This window comes from Macrotis lagotis, chromosome X (genome assembly GCF_037893015.1).
Source record: "Macrotis lagotis isolate mMagLag1 chromosome X, bilby.v1.9.chrom.fasta, whole genome shotgun sequence".
NCBI lineage: Eukaryota > Metazoa > Chordata > Mammalia > Peramelemorphia > Peramelidae > Macrotis > Macrotis lagotis.
The window spans coordinates 685,604,258-685,619,548 of record NC_133666.1 but is presented as its reverse complement, the minus strand read 5'-3'; the positions used below and the strand labels follow the sequence as shown (position 1 = coordinate 685,619,548).

The 15,291-nt window shown below is 43.8% G+C and overlaps 1 protein-coding gene across 7 annotated transcripts in view; it reads right to left on the bottom strand.

The window, feature by feature from the left end:
- Positions 1 to 3,749: 3,749 nt before the first annotated feature.
- Positions 3,750 to 15,291, bottom strand: part of KIAA1671 (KIAA1671 ortholog) — a 319,688-nt gene continuing 308,146 nt past the window's right edge. For all 7 annotated transcript variants that reach the window (XM_074206146.1, XM_074206145.1, XM_074206148.1 and 4 more), the window contains 5 exons: positions 13,699 to 13,873; positions 11,971 to 12,095; positions 11,487 to 11,629; positions 9,621 to 9,703; positions 3,750 to 9,434 (listed from right to left, as the gene is read on the bottom strand). In XM_074206146.1, coding sequence (XP_074062247.1) covers positions 9,625 to 9,703; positions 11,487 to 11,629; positions 11,971 to 12,095; positions 13,699 to 13,873 — 522 coding nt within the window. In that variant the 3' untranslated portion in view covers positions 3,750 to 9,434; positions 9,621 to 9,624. The remainder of the gene's footprint in view (positions 9,435 to 9,620; positions 9,704 to 11,486; positions 11,630 to 11,970; positions 12,096 to 13,698; positions 13,874 to 15,291) is intronic.

Sequence of the window (15,291 nt, the reverse complement as noted above, 5' to 3'; positions counted from 1 at the left end):
GCAATATTACTGAATATTAGGAGATGATTAATTCTTCCAGATAAAGAGAGAGGCATGATGAGAACAAAAAGGTTTCCCAAAAAGAGGAAACTATGGAGTGATAGGATTGATCAGGTTACCTTGGAACTTTGAAAAGTTAGAAGATCTGAACATCCTGTGGGTATTGGTAGGAGAGTCCCCGGAGCAAGATGACTTATTAACTGTAGTGTGACTTGTTCATGGAACAGTAAAGAAGTCAGTGTCACTGAACTGACATGTACATGGTAGAATCATCAGATCTAAGAAAATACCTAGACACAGAATAGAAAGGCAGCATCAAGCCTTAGAGTCTAGAAGAAAGATGCAAATAAGGGAAACTTCATGAAGACTCCACAAAGAGAGAAAAGGACTTCCATTAGCTAGGAGCTATGAATGACCCCCTTGGGCAAATAGGTCTCCTATGCAGATCCTTCACTTTTTTATCATAGATTTGGGCCTATTTTTCCCAGTAATCTTGTGTGTGCTAGGGGCAAGAACAATCCTGGTTTTGTTTTTGGTTTTTTTTTTTTGGGGGGGGGGGGGTGAGATGGCTTTTGTAACAAATGTCCTTGTTAAACTGTTAAATATCTTTTCTAACAATTAAGGTTTGGCTAAGAACCAATGCTAAGTACACTGGTGGGGGCTCCTGAGCAATAGTAGCAGAAATTCCAACCACCTTGGTTAACCTAAGGAGAAAAGTAGTCAGCCACCCTTGCTCAGATCCTCTTCCAACAGCTGAACGATCTCCAAATGGTGCTGTTTTGTATCAATCAGGCCATGGGGCTGATTTTACAGTTCTGATAAAAGCAGGTGAGAAGGATGCCTTGCACAGGATACTCACTATAATAAGCACAATTGTGCAATTTGCCACCAATCATTTGATTGGTTGGTGTGGTTCTCTTCAATACCGAAGGACTAGGAGTAGTAGTAGTAGTAGTAGTAGTAGTAGTAGTAGTAGTAGTATCTGAGTACAATCCGTATCCAAGTCCGAAGTTTGAATTTTTTCTTATTTCTTGTTTTTTCTGCTCCTGAGGACTGAGCTCTCCCCAAGCACCTAGAGAGTAGGTATTGAATAATCTTTCCAAATTCAACCCCTTCATGTTGAAAGAATCAGCCCTGAAGGCAGTGTTAGGCCTAGGATTATTGATCCTCGCTGGAAGGGACCTCCGTGGCTATCTGATGAAACTCCCACCTCATTTTATAGGCGAGGAAACTTAGGACTAGAGGTTAAGTCACTTGTGCAGAGGCTGGTGCTGGAGGGAGGACGTAAATCAACCTCAGGTGGCCAGTCAATCAACAGATTGTAAAATAGAATAAATAATAATAATAATAAATAACATAAACAGTAGAGCCTCCTATAAATCTGGCGCTACAGTGCTTTGTTTGATGGAATGTTTAGAGGAGGGGAATTGTATTTTCTTGGCTTAGGAGGAGAAATGCCATTTTTAGAAAAAACAATCTAATCCCAATCCCATCTAATCCCCATGGTGCTCCTTCCTTGGCCAAGACCAAGGAGAAGCCAGAATCTGCAAGCTAGCAGATCTTTCCTTGGAACACAACAAACTGCACCCTCAAATGATTGCCTGGTTACAAAAACAGAAGGATTATCAGTTTTCTGAATGCTCTAAGTACCTGTTGGAAAATGGTTCCTATTCAGAAGTCTACTTGCCTCGCAGGCTTCTCTTCTGCCAATTTCTAGCTTGGAACTAAGGAAGAAATAAAACCTTTTACTGACTCGAACTTTAAATTGTTAACAGTGAATTTTCTTTCTATGGCATTTTGGGCAATGTCTTACATACACTATTCCTCATACATGTTTCAGGAGCTAGAAAGGTGTGTTTTGCCAGAATGGGGTTTATCCTCTCCTTCAGAAGAGGAAGCAATCCTTTTGAAAGTTAGATGGAGGTGGTGGGTAGAAAGGGACACCAGGATCACATCAATCTGGCTGACTTTTCACAGAGGCAGGAGAACAAAAGTGCTGAAGAACAGGGATGCTTCTGAAATGCTCCTGTGAAGACTGGACTGGGAATCAGGTAGACCTGAGTTTGAGTTCTAGCTTCACCACTTTCTGAATGAGTGACTTTGGGAAGGTTGTCACCTCTCTTGATGTCCTTTTTTTTTAATAAATTAAGAGTGTTACAGGTGATTATGAGGAAATATGCTTTTAAAGCATCAAATTCTATAGAAATAATGACTCATTTCTAGAAGTTGGGAGGGTGAGAAAAATTATTGATAACCAATGATTTAGGGCACCTAGGTGGTGCAGTGGATAGAGCACTGGCTCTGAAGTCAGGAGGCCCTGAGTTCAAATCCGGCCTCAGACACTTAATAATGACCTAGCCATGTGGCCTTGGGCAAGTCACTTAACCCCATTGCCTTGCAAAAACCTAAAATAAATAAAATAAAAAATAACCAATAATTTGGGGAGACCCAGAGTCCCCTTTTTCTAAAATTTGCATTTCAAAACTAAGCCTCTGAAGGCCATTGCTGATAATGTGATTGCATGAATATTCCCTTCAATTTTGGGCAGACTCCACCCAATCGTACAAGGAATTTAGTCTAGGGGGAAGCCTATGGTGCTCCATACAAGCTTGATATAGAGAACATAGTTACATCTCCCCCCCAGCCCCTCATTAGAATAGGTCCACCTCTCTGACTCTTTCTGTCTCATTGTTGATCAGAGTTGACTGCCATCCTTAGGAATAACCATTCTTGCAAAGGTATATAAAATGTGAGCCCACCACCATGAAGGGTCTTACGAGTGACAATAAATTGCCAAAATTATCAGTAAAATGATTACTTGGGAATTTCCTCATGAGGCATTTAAAAAGTCTGAGACTATTTCCAAGTAATGTATGTTGGCTCCTTCTAGAGCAGTTCTTATGCTGGGGTGTAGGAAATTGATTATTTTTAAATTGCATTTGCATATAATTGCTTTTCTTTATATTTCTATGTATTTTATCTTAGGAGGCAAAAATCATCATTCTGAGAAGGCATCCAGGGGATACCCAAGGTATCCCAGAGAGCTCTGCCTTGCAGTCTTCAATTATCTAAAGCATTAATGCCAAACTCAAATAGAAATGGAGACCTACTGAGGAAAACCACATATTAAGTTTATATTTTATTGTATTTTTAATTTAAATATTTCCCAATTACATTTTAGTGTTTGACCTGCTGGCCTAGATCATGTTCTCCCACATTTATATTGCTTTTAAAATTTTAGTCAGTGGTTTTAGCCATTTATAAGCTCCTAGTAAGGAAATCTCTTCTAATAATACAGGTCAATGAGCATCTTGTCCTAACCCTACTCCCACAATTTATGGGGACATTAGGAGGGTTATGTGACTTGCCCAGGGTCACTTGGCCAGCATGGCTGGATATTAAGACTGACTGTCCACTCCTATTCAACAAAGGAGCTGGGATTCTAGTTCCCAAACTCTTTCCAGTTAGTTCAGCTGTGTTCATGATCCATTTGTTTTTCATGATCCAGATTTTCATGTCAAAAACAGGGGTTGGCCATTTGCTTCTCTGACTCAATTTTACACATGAGGAAATTGACCTACCCAAGCTCACACAGATTTGAATTCAGGTCTTCCTGACTCTGAGCTCAGCATTCCACCCATTTATAATCATCCAGCTTGCTGGGCAGGGATGGGGGATGAGGATTGGCTGCTGGGAAAAACCCTTTTATCTTCTGAGACAGCTGCTTAATAACAACATACACGGATTCATTGAATACAACTGGCTTCAAAGCTTTATTTTCTATATTCATAGTTCAAATGCAACATTTTTTATACATGCAAAGACCCACAGGATGAGGCCATCATTTCACTAGGTCATCTCTTTACTGCAGTCCTGGATCACATTTCAAAACAGCTTTTTTTTTTTCTACGAATAAGAAACTCTTCAGTGGTAAAATATAAAAGGGATTCTTTACATCCGATACTTTGAAGAGCAAAGGAATTCCTGGAAAAAAATTGTTAGCATCCCAAAGTAAAGATACACTTTTCATTTGACATTAAAAATAGAGGCCTTTATGTACTGATGTGTTCTCCCTAACCTGACTGGGGGTCCTTTCTAGGAGGTCTAAAGTGCCCACGATGTGGCTGAGATTTGTTCCAAGTTCAGAGCTAACCTGCTTGCCCTTAAGGCAATAATAAGCAAGGGTGCTGGGACAATAGAATTTTCTTCCTAGAACTCAATTTCCATCTGCTGCCACTGCCAAAATCTCTGAGGAATGATCACAGCAGAAATATTAGAAAATATAATATATATATATATTTTTTTCAAAAACCCAACAAAGCATTCTTGGGAGACATTCATACAAGGACAGTACATGGAGAAGGGTGCAATACTTAGGAAACAAATGTGGTACAAAATATTTTCTATAACACAATATATTAATTTGGGGTTCGCCATATTTACAGGGACTATAAGGCTATCTGGAATGAAGATTAATTTAAAAAAAACAGATGCTCTGTACAGTCACTCTATTTAATGTGCTATGACCCAGCTGGCAGGGACAGCACATTCTGCTGAAAAATCAGGGATCACTGGTCTCTCCCTCCTTCCTTTCCACCCTCATAGGAAACTGGGTTAATTCCCATTTCCAGAATTTGGAGTGAGCATTCCATAAATATCTCCCAAGTGCTTTGGGGAGTGGGAAAGAAGGGAGATAGGAGAACATCTCTTTGGAGCCTTAGATTTTTTTCTACTTTTAAGAGGTAACATCCTAGAAAGTCTCCTCTACTACATTTCCTGAGTATAGCATTGGAATTTATCCCCACCGGTCTTCATCCCCGGCTCCACGGGTGAACTCTGGAGCCATGCTTGGAAAGCAATGACTTAGGTCCAACATGGACTTGTTCACTCTTCTCCTTGAATGAAGTGACTCCTCCCTTAGAAATGGGCAGATCCCAACAACCACCTGGGTTTGCCTGCTGAGGGGACTCACTAGTCCCATTCAGGTTTCGGTATTACCTCCTTGGCACAGGATCACCCATCACATTCATCATCCCCTCCATAGTCAGTGAGACCCAGTCAATCAAGGATAGATGCCCATCTGCCTAAGGCAGATTGGGGATGTGGGATGTTCTCAATTTTCAGAGTGAGAACATCAGAAAGCTACACTTGATTTCCTGGATCACTCATTTTTAAGTCACCCTAGAGTCACGCATCAAGGGGATTTTTAACTGTAGACTATAAAGAAAAAGGCACATTGAGAAACTTTGGGGTGACTTTTCTTTACCCCAACCTCCTGTCATTTAAACCTGGTTAATTTTTAAAGGGATGATCCCCAAGTATTAGATGGATTTGGGCATCTTGCTCCTGGTTCCTCCAAATCACACATTGGAAAAAAAAAACAATTGTTTTAAAAAGTCAATAGGTTTACCTACTCTTGGGTTGGACCACTGGAAGCATTTGGGATAGAGAGGGTCATTCTATTCATATCTTTACTTTCACTAAGGACTCATTTCCCAAAATCCAAGAGGCTGAAGGGAGTTGGCCTGGGTAGTTAGTTCTTGATGAAAATGTTTAGGTCAGAATTTAGCCCTACTTTCCCTCCTCTCCCTAGGCCCCAACTAGGGAGTTTCTGGGGTTATCTATTGCACACTTAAAGATATGCATATTTGTAATTATGCACCAGTCCTGGAGCCCTAGAGAGCCTCTGCTAAAAGATTAAAAACATCAATTGATAAAAGCAGCCAAGCAACTACAGTTTGGAGGGCTGAGGTTTCTTCTGGATAATTTCTTTCTTGGACATCTTGGATCTGCTTGCTCAACTAGTTATGTTTAGGGACCTCAGCATCCAATAGCTTGACCTCTATTCATTCTCATTCTCTCTCTCTCTCTCTCTCTCTCTCTCTCTCTCTCTCTCTCCTCCCCTACCCCCCCACCTCCATCCTTCTCTCCCTCCCTCAACACAGCAGACAGATGACATTCATAGAAACCACAAGAAGGATGAGCCAGATTACTACAAAAAACAGATACTATTGGTTTCTGTGGTTTAGATATCAATCCAAGTTTCACTGGGCAATTAATAAATCAAATTCCATGGTTTCTGTTTCGGCAAAATTTCTCGAGAAATTGTAGAATCCTCATTGGATAGTATCATTCATGCTACTGCAGGATTAGAGATTCCCAATGGAGTTTCCCAAGTCAGAGTTCCACAAAGGACAAAGATCTCTTGCTCATTGGGATCCACAGCTCCCAATTGTTGGCTGCTGCCAAAAAATGGGAGAGAGAAGGGGGAAGAGAAAGCTTGGAGGGGAAAGTGAATTCATATTCAATATGGCTTATGGGCTCCTGGAAGAATCATCCAAAATAGGTGCTGGTCGAGAGGAAAATAGCTAAATTGCTTCTAAAATGACTAAAATCTTTAAAAATAATCAAGCTTCATGTCTACACGAAGGTCAATCTTCCAAGAGAGCTCATGCCTGGAGAAAAAGCTGGTGAATGTTCTTGGAAAGTCATGGGTTAGTCTAGCCCCAATGTTTAAGGCCCATTTTGCCAGATTGCAAAAGTTACCTGTCCTAGCTAAACCAGAAATGGACCAGTTACTAGGATGATGAGGAGGGATTTCTAAGCATCATTATTGCTGCATCAGCAAAGACCAAAAATTAAGCAAAGTAATGAACCCATAAGCAATGAGTCCATTTTAGCAGCATTAGGGGAAATAATGGTTAAAAACCTAAAGTTTTCAATACGAGGGGTTTTCAAGGAAAAGTCCCAAAGGACAATTCTGTTGAAGTGAATTTGGATGGTGGATACCAAGAAGGAACTGGAGCTTCTTTTCCTTCAAGACTATGAGGTATGGAGGGGTATTTCTTACTCCCAATTAAAATACTGTCCAGTGAATATCATCACACTGACTTAATACAGAGGGCCACATCCCAATGTGAGTTCAGTATATCCAAATGGCCATTGATCTCATCTCAGTTGGGAAATGTAAACACAGCAGCTAACAAAGGGAGAGAATTTCTGAGGAGCGAATGTGGGAGCCACTTAATGAGACTGTGGACTATTTCCATATTACTGTATGAGGAAAGATACAAATAAGGACTTAAAATGATCACATAACTGGAAGGAGAAAATAGGGGGGAAGAACTCCCCACTACATAGCCATCTCTCTGTATCAACTTACTTCTGAAAGAAACATCTGTACAAAGGGGGTCATAGGATCCTCAGAATTGGGCTTTCCGTGGAGGTCATCTCCAACATGAGATCCCTCAGAGGGCACCCTCTATTAAACATACTCTAACAGACCACTGGAGTGGTTAGCTGTTGGGCAAACATAGGAGGTAAGCGCTGTTAAGGAGTAAGAAAAGTACACTGTCCCCCTTACTCAAAGCAAATGCATAATGTAGGGTTCAGATACAACTGAATCTGGAGGAAGACAAATCAATGGTGTCTCTTAACAAGGCCCAGCAGAGGAGTTAAGTAGAATGATCTCATAACCCACATTCTTGTCCTTGTCAGAAATCTGGGGCATCAATGTTTGAAGCTCTTCAACTGGAAAGGAGGGAGAAGAGGGTGGGGAAGATAACACCAGGAATCTATTGCTGTGGAGTTCAATGACCATGAACACCCATGATGGGAGAAATAAGACTTCCTGGCACCTTTTGTCTTCCTCCCATCAGACAAGGCAGAGAGGTGTATGTTCCAGTTCTTCATGGGGAAGTCAAGAGTCCACTTTCCTTCTTGGGCGGGACCAATGAATGTCCCAGGCTCTACTTACTTTTTATAAGACCTCAGCCCCATGACGCTCTGTGGTTGTGCAAGCTGCCAGCAACTGCCTCTCTATGGTTTCTTTACAATGGGGTTGGCACAAAGTTTGTGGCCGCTCATGGCCTACTAAATGGCTGTGTGTGTGTGTGTGTGTGTGTGTGTGTGCACGCACGCGCATGTGTGTGTTACACAATGGGAGTCCCCATTGGTTAGCTGGGATATTGGGTGACAGATAGCAGGGGATGCCAGAGTTAGGGGATCTATTAGGAAACATTTACATACTCAAAAGGAGGCTGTTTTGGGGGGAAACCCAGGATCCATAGAGATTGTAGAGGAAGGCAGTTCATGGGCACTTTTGTTTTAGAAAGAGAGTGGATAAAGGAAAACCTCATCCTCTTAGAGCAGGTTCTCCATCCCTCTCTCAGTTCTAGTCCTGGGAGAGAACCTCAGGAAATCTATTCCTATCTACATTTGGGTTTATTTTTTTTGAAAAGAGCACTTTTTTTAAACAGGGTAGAACAAAAACAAAAAATATATAAGTAAGTTACATAAGAAACCAACTGAATATGGACTCTCTAGACATGTCGAATACGGAAATGGCTCCGAGGAGAATCCCAGGTAGTTGAGGTTCATCCCACATGCTAACTCTGGAGCCCATGTGGCTATGGTTTTGGTCAGTAGCACACTGGTTTACATTTCCTCTTGAGAAGCCTAGAGACCCCAGGGAGATTGGTTAACCCACCAAAATCAGAGCAGAACACAAGGGGGGGGGGGAAGATATTGATATATACAAAGACAACAACCAAAATAATTGGGTGGGAATAACCTGAGGTGTTTGAAAACATGAGACCAACTCCATCCATCACACATACCTTCCTTTCTTTTCACATCCAAAGTCTATCTACACATCAGATAGGAAAGAGACAATGGAATTATTGCTTTGTCCCTCTCCCCCTACCGCTAAAGACCAGAAAATGGCATTCCAAATGAAGCGGTAGGTCCAGTGTGGCTGACGCGGACACCTCCCTGGGGCCAGGTCAGACCTCCACTCATCGATGCATTTTCCAATCAGGCCTGCAATCTCCGAGGGTTAAGAAACCAGTGGGAGTATTGATCAAAGAACACTATATTACAGAATCAGCAGGTACCCTGTAGCCACAGGCATGGCGGGAAGCCCGTTGGTCCTTTCACACCCTGCGGAAACTGGATTTTTTCCATCAGGGATTACGGCACAGCGAGGAGAGAAATGGGCACAGTCCCAATCCCAAGAGGTCCAGAGACCACTGAGATGATGCCGGCCTCCTCACACCCCATCCCAGTCTGATGTGCAAGGGAGGCGTTTGTCTCAGAGCTGCTGAAGGGATCTGAAGTGGATGGAAAGGAAAGGTGGAATTTTACTTAAAAAAGAAAAATGAGAGAACAGAGAGAACACGCTCCCCTGCCCCTGAAGGGCAGATGGGGAAGACTCTGGAAGGACCAGCTCTGACATCAATTCTTTCCCGGCGGCTCTCCTTCCCTTGAGGAACCAGTGAGAGTTCTTCCCTTTTGGGACTCAAGAATACTAAGCAGCTTTCGCAGCCCGGCAGGCACCTAACTGTGGAGGCAGGAAGCAAACAGCAGCAGGACTTTTGTCTTCAGGTTTGGACAGTTAAGGCTTCTGTTAACGAGACTTCAGTGTTCTCTTTTACCTAGGAGGAAAGGGACACAGTGAGCCAGGAGGCATGGACTGACCACAGTCTCATTCTCAGGCCAAGTCTCCCATCTGATTCCTCATCAACTGGCATCTGGATAGGACTTTGGGATTGGCAAATCATAAAGTGTGTGTGTGGGGGGGGAGTTTCTGAATAGCTTTCCTAGCCCTTGGTGCCATATACCTTTTCAAGCTTGATTCTCATGTTGGCTTAGTCTCTTCTTGGACTTCAAATCTTTCAGCCACTGTGGAGACGCTTCTTCTGACCTAGGACCAGAGAACAACAGTGGAGAGTCGTTGTTTCAGAAAGCCCCTATTGGTGGTCAACTTTGCCATTTTGTAGACTGGAAAATTGAAGCCCCAAGGAGGACTTTCCCAAGGTAAACACAATCAAGGGCTCCACATTCATTTAGTTTGAGACTATTTTAGTTAGAATTTAGGTAGCTGGGGAAGGGAACCCTTTGGCCCCAACCCCATTCAGAAAATCAAAAGGGTCAGGAAAACTACTGGGGAAACCAGGCCAAGGTAAGTATTATTAGGTTTGGGATTTCAGTATAAATACAATTAAATCAAGAACAACAAACAGGAGTGGCATTTTTATAACCACTTGAGGTTTATAAAATTCTTTGCAACTATTATTACGTTTGATCCATACTACACCCCAGGAAGTGATCCCCGTTTTACAGATGGGGAAATAGAGATAGATACAGGTTAAGTGACTTGCAAAAATGGATTGGAACCCAGGTTTTTCTGATCCCAGATATTCTATCCACTACTATGCTATTAACAAATATTTCATACAATATGCCCAACACTGAACTGGCTACTTGGAATAGCAACAAAAATTAAATGTTTCTGTCCTCAAGGAACTTATAGGAAAGCCGGGCATGCAGATAAGGGAACACAAAATTATACCAAGTAATTTCATGAGGGAGAGAGAATTAACATATAGGAGGGCCAGGAAAGGCCCCAGAAATCTGTGCTTCGAAGGAAACCAGAGAGAAAGAAGTGAGGAGGCTGTTTACTCCAAACATCGAGGACCATCTGGTCAAAGGCATGGAGGTGGAAAATGGAATGGTGTATATAGAAAATAACCAGTATCGGGAGTCTGAAGAGAACAGAGAGCAAGTGATGAGAAGCAATGTGAGATAACTCAAAGGGAGGTGGAAGCACATCGTGGAAGTTTTACAAGTCAGGCTGAGGATCTTGCATCTTATTCTGATGCAATAGGGAGCCATGGCAGATTTGTGAGTAGGAGAGTCATAAGGTCAGATCTATGTTTTAGGAATTTCAATTTGGTAGCAGAGTGGAAAATGAATTCGTGCTGGGCCTGAAATCCTGAAAACCTCGATTCAAATCTGGCCTCAGACACTTCCTAACTGTGTGACCCTGGGCAAGTCATTTAACCTGTTTGCCTCAGTTTACTCACATGTAAAATGGGGATAAGAGCATCTACTTCAAGGGATTGTTGTGAATAATGAATGAAATAATTATAAAGTCTTTAGTATAGGGCCTGTGACACAGTAAGAGCTAAATTTTCATTTTCAACATCATTAGAGAGTGAGAGAGAGAGACCAGTCAGAAATCAATGGCCATCATCTAGGTGAAAGGTAAGTGGAGACAAGGGGATGCATGTGATTGATGGTAAAATACTAAGAGAAAATTCTTGGTTGGGTCACTGGATTATTCTTTCTGGACTGAGTTGGGGAAAGGAAGGGGATATATCTTACCATCTCTCTCTTCCCCAGGGGACAGACCCAGCTCCCAGTTTCCATTTTTTTTGGACATGGTAAATATGAGAATTAGTTTGGCTTAACGTAGTATATTTATGAAGAGGTTCTGGGGTTACTTGGTATTTTTCCCCCAACTTTTGAGCAGACAGAAGTGGGGAGAAGAGAAAAATTGAATTTTGTTCATTGAACAAAACGTAAAGTTTCAATCATACCAACTGAGTCACAGAAAGCCTATCTGCTAAAATGGCGCTGTATGTCAGGTGAAACATAAGATCCATTCTGACTCGTCAGAGAGAATAGAGATGAAGCTCACTCACCTGTCGTCCTTCTCCACACTAGAGGGCAGTACACGACTGCCCAGGACTCCAGGTTGGAAGGGGGATTTGGGAGATTTAGACAGCTGACCTGAAGCCTGGCCTTCGCTGGAACCATCCAGCTCATTCCGTTTCCGAAGCTGAGCCTGTAGGAAGGAAATAAGTGGATATAAGTGGACTCTGTCATTGTACCCGCTCTGTAATCAGGTCTATATATTTAGAATGATGACAGAAACCCCAACTTAATTTGGGGAGAACATTCTGAGCTTGGCAAATAAGGAATGAGACACATGGCAGGTGCCATCTTAAATAGCTGGAAGACCCTGGGCGAGACAATGAACTTCCATATGATAGGATTGCATCTGAAGAAGACAATTTCTCATCAATTTTCCAGAGGTGACCAAGGACACAGATACACTGACCTGGGCCAGTGACCAACTGAGAGTGGCAGATCTAATCCTCTAAGGAGAAAGGCAGGTGGCCATACCTTGAGCACAGAAGGATCCACGCCTGGGAAGATGGGGAGCCGCTGGGGCTGGCCAACTGGAGTCCTCTCTAACCTGGATGGCTTCTCCTCTTCATCTGACTCCTCCTTCTTGACTGGTTTCTCTTCTGTTGGCAAAGACAGGGCAAAGACGTCATTGCAAGCCACAGAATCAAGCAACCACTCTCTGAGGGCAAGAGGCCACGACTGACCAAATACAATCGCTGGCAGAGAAGAGAGGAGCCAAGAGCCCTATTCCACCATTTGTTAGCTATCTGACCCCCCACTGGATAAGACACTTCCCTCTCTGAAACTCCATCTCTCCATCCATCAAACAGAGAACAAACCGGCCCTGCCCTTTCAGCGTTCAAACAACAGTGATGATGGAGATGACAACGATCATTTGAATGCTAGTTAATCCTTACTTAACACTTACTGTTTGCACTGGCTTTCATACCAAATACGCGGTAATTATTAGCTTATCTGTCCTCACAACAACCCTAAGGAGGGGGGGTTATTATTCCCATCTTGTTGTTGTGTTGTGCCAGTTGTGTCTGACACTTTGTGGTCCATGTGTAGTTTTCTTGGCAAAGATGCTGAAGTGGGTTGTCATTTCCTTCTCCAGCTCATTTTCCAGATGAAGAAACTGAGGCAAAAAGGTTTAAGTGACTTGCCCAGGGTCACACAGCCAGTAAGCATCGAGGTACAATTTGAACACAGATCTCCTGACTCCAGGTCCAATGCTCTATCCACCGAGGCTTCTTGTTGCCATTTTGCAGATGAGGAATCAAGAGGCAGGCAAAGGTTAAGTGACCTGCACCTATAAAGCATCTAAGACCATATTCAATCTTGGGTCTTCCTAACACCAGATCGTCACACTGGTTGCCCCATGAGAACAGAAGTTAGAAAAAATAATACAGGAGACAGATTCAGGGCAGAGAGGAAAGAGCCCTGGAGTCAAAGGGACTGGATTCAAATCCCTTCTTGGACACTAGCTACCTGGGCAGCCTTGGGCAAGTCTCTTCCATTTCTCAGCCTGCTCACTTAGAGCTCTACAGATGGGAGGGTCCTCTAGTCTCATATATAGTCCAGCCCTCTATTTTACAGATGAGGAAACTAAGGCCAGGAGTTAGTTGATATTACACAGAAAGTCTTTCCTAACCCCCCCCCAATGTACCTTCCCTCCAATTTATCTTGTCCATAACTAGTCTCCGCTTAGAATGGGCAGGGTCTGTCTCTTTGTATTTCTGCAGAGGGTCTGGCACAGAGTAGATATATTAAATAATAAATGCTTGGTGATTGTTGCCTAACTGCAGAAGGAATGGCAGAGCTGGGATTTGAACCTAGCACTAGTGCCTCCTAAGCCAGGGCATCTTCCCCGGTAGCACAAGGCCTCCTGCCCCTACTATTGGATTATTACAGTTGTCTGAGTTAAGGTATCTTATTCTCTTTCAGCACAGGACTCTGTATACAGCAGGTATGTAACACACTGAATTTACATCATTACCAAGATTGATTCTGAGATTTGTCTCCCAATGTTTCCTCCAGGGTTAATATACTCCAGTATCACCCACAATCCTTCCTGTGAGGAATTTGGAGTTGGAGGGTTTAGGGTTAGGATATTCCCTCTCCAGTCATCCAGGGCCATGTCCAGTGATCCTGATCCATATCTGGCTATTGGACCTGGATGGCTCCAGAGGAGAAAGTGAAGGGGCAGAGATCAAAGGTCACCTGTGGAATCCTTAAACATCCAGGCGCTGTCGGTCTCCTCGGGCAATGCAGATGGGTATTCGTTCTCACTGACCCGGCTCCTCCGGTTGGAGTGGGAGATGGGTGCCCGGCGACGATTCCTCTTACTGAGCTGAGCGCGGGCCTTCAGGGCACTAGAATCCAAGACCGAGGTTTGCTTTTGGAGGAAACAGGGAGACATAAGTTAGTCCGGGTAGTGGGGTGAGCAGAGGGCGAGGCATGGGAATGGAGTCTGCCCAGGCTACACACACAAGCACACACTTCAGAATCGCCAAGGCCTTTTCAGCTAATCCCTAGGCCACTTGAGGGTGGTCTTCTCTCCCTTGGATGGAGGATGGGGCAGCGGCAGAAAATCATCTCCCCGAACTTCACAACAACCCTGGGGGGCAGAGGCAGGGCCCAGGTTCTAAAGTCTCTCTCATCCATGGGATTTTCTGACTCTACCATAAATAAGACAGAGGAGAAGCTGCCAGGCCTCCTCCCCTCCAGGTCCATTCCCTCCCTCTTTATATAAATGAGGAAACAAGGACCCAGGAGTGATCTGGCTGGGAGGGGGCCACATCTCAAACCCCGCCTGCTCCCTGGAGCAGGGCCCAGCTTTGGGCCTTGAAGTCATGGAAGCTGGTGATCAACCGGGCCTCCTCCAGGGTCCCCCTTGTCAGTGACCTCTGTCTCACTTCTCTTCTGCTGCAAATTTGGTTTTCTCCCCCCAAACCCCACTGTAGGGCCCAGTCATTGATTCCAGGTCTCTCTTCTCTGTAACCAGGAGAAAGACTTGGAGACACTTATTCTAGGAACACATTTCCCACATTTTCCCAAGTGATGTTAATGCGCACAGATTAAGTATCTGACCAACTGTTTCCTGACCCTCTTACAACCAGGTTTGGAAGCGCTGGGCGAGGATGAGGGCTTGGGGAGGACTCCGCATTCCCAATCTGTTTTCCACAAGGAGAGTTCATTCTTATCACAGTCAATCTGAAGGACCCACAAATAAAAATGTTGAGGTGGTCCTTAGAACATGGAACGTCATGGGGCGGCTAGGGGGTGCAGTGGATAGAGCACCAGCCCTGGAGTCAGGAGGACCTGAGTTCAAATCCGACCTCAGACACTTCATAATTACCTTGCTGTGTGGCCTTGGGCAAGTCACTTAACCCCATTGCCTTGCAGAAAGAAAAAAAAAACAGGGAACATCAGAGGAGCAAATGGCCTCAAGATGTTCTAGTTCAAGCCCCTCTTTTTAGAAATTGAAAAACCAAGAGCCAGATTTTAGAGGGGAGAATGCTGGTCTTCTAATTGCAACAACTGCGATAAGAGGCATGGGATCTGAGAAAGAAGGAAGGAAAGACAGGGAGGGAGGGAGGGAAAGATGGAGAGAAAAGAGAAGGAAAGAGGGAGGAAAGGAAGGAAGGAAGGAAGGAAGGAAGGAAGGAAGGAAGGAAGGAAGGAAGGAAGGAAGGAAGGAAGGAAAGAAGGGAGGGAGGGAGGGAGGGAGGGAGGAAGGGAGGGAGGGAGGAAGGAAGGAGGGAGGGAGGGAGGGAAGGAAGGAAGGAAGGAGGGAAGGAAGGAAGGGAGGAA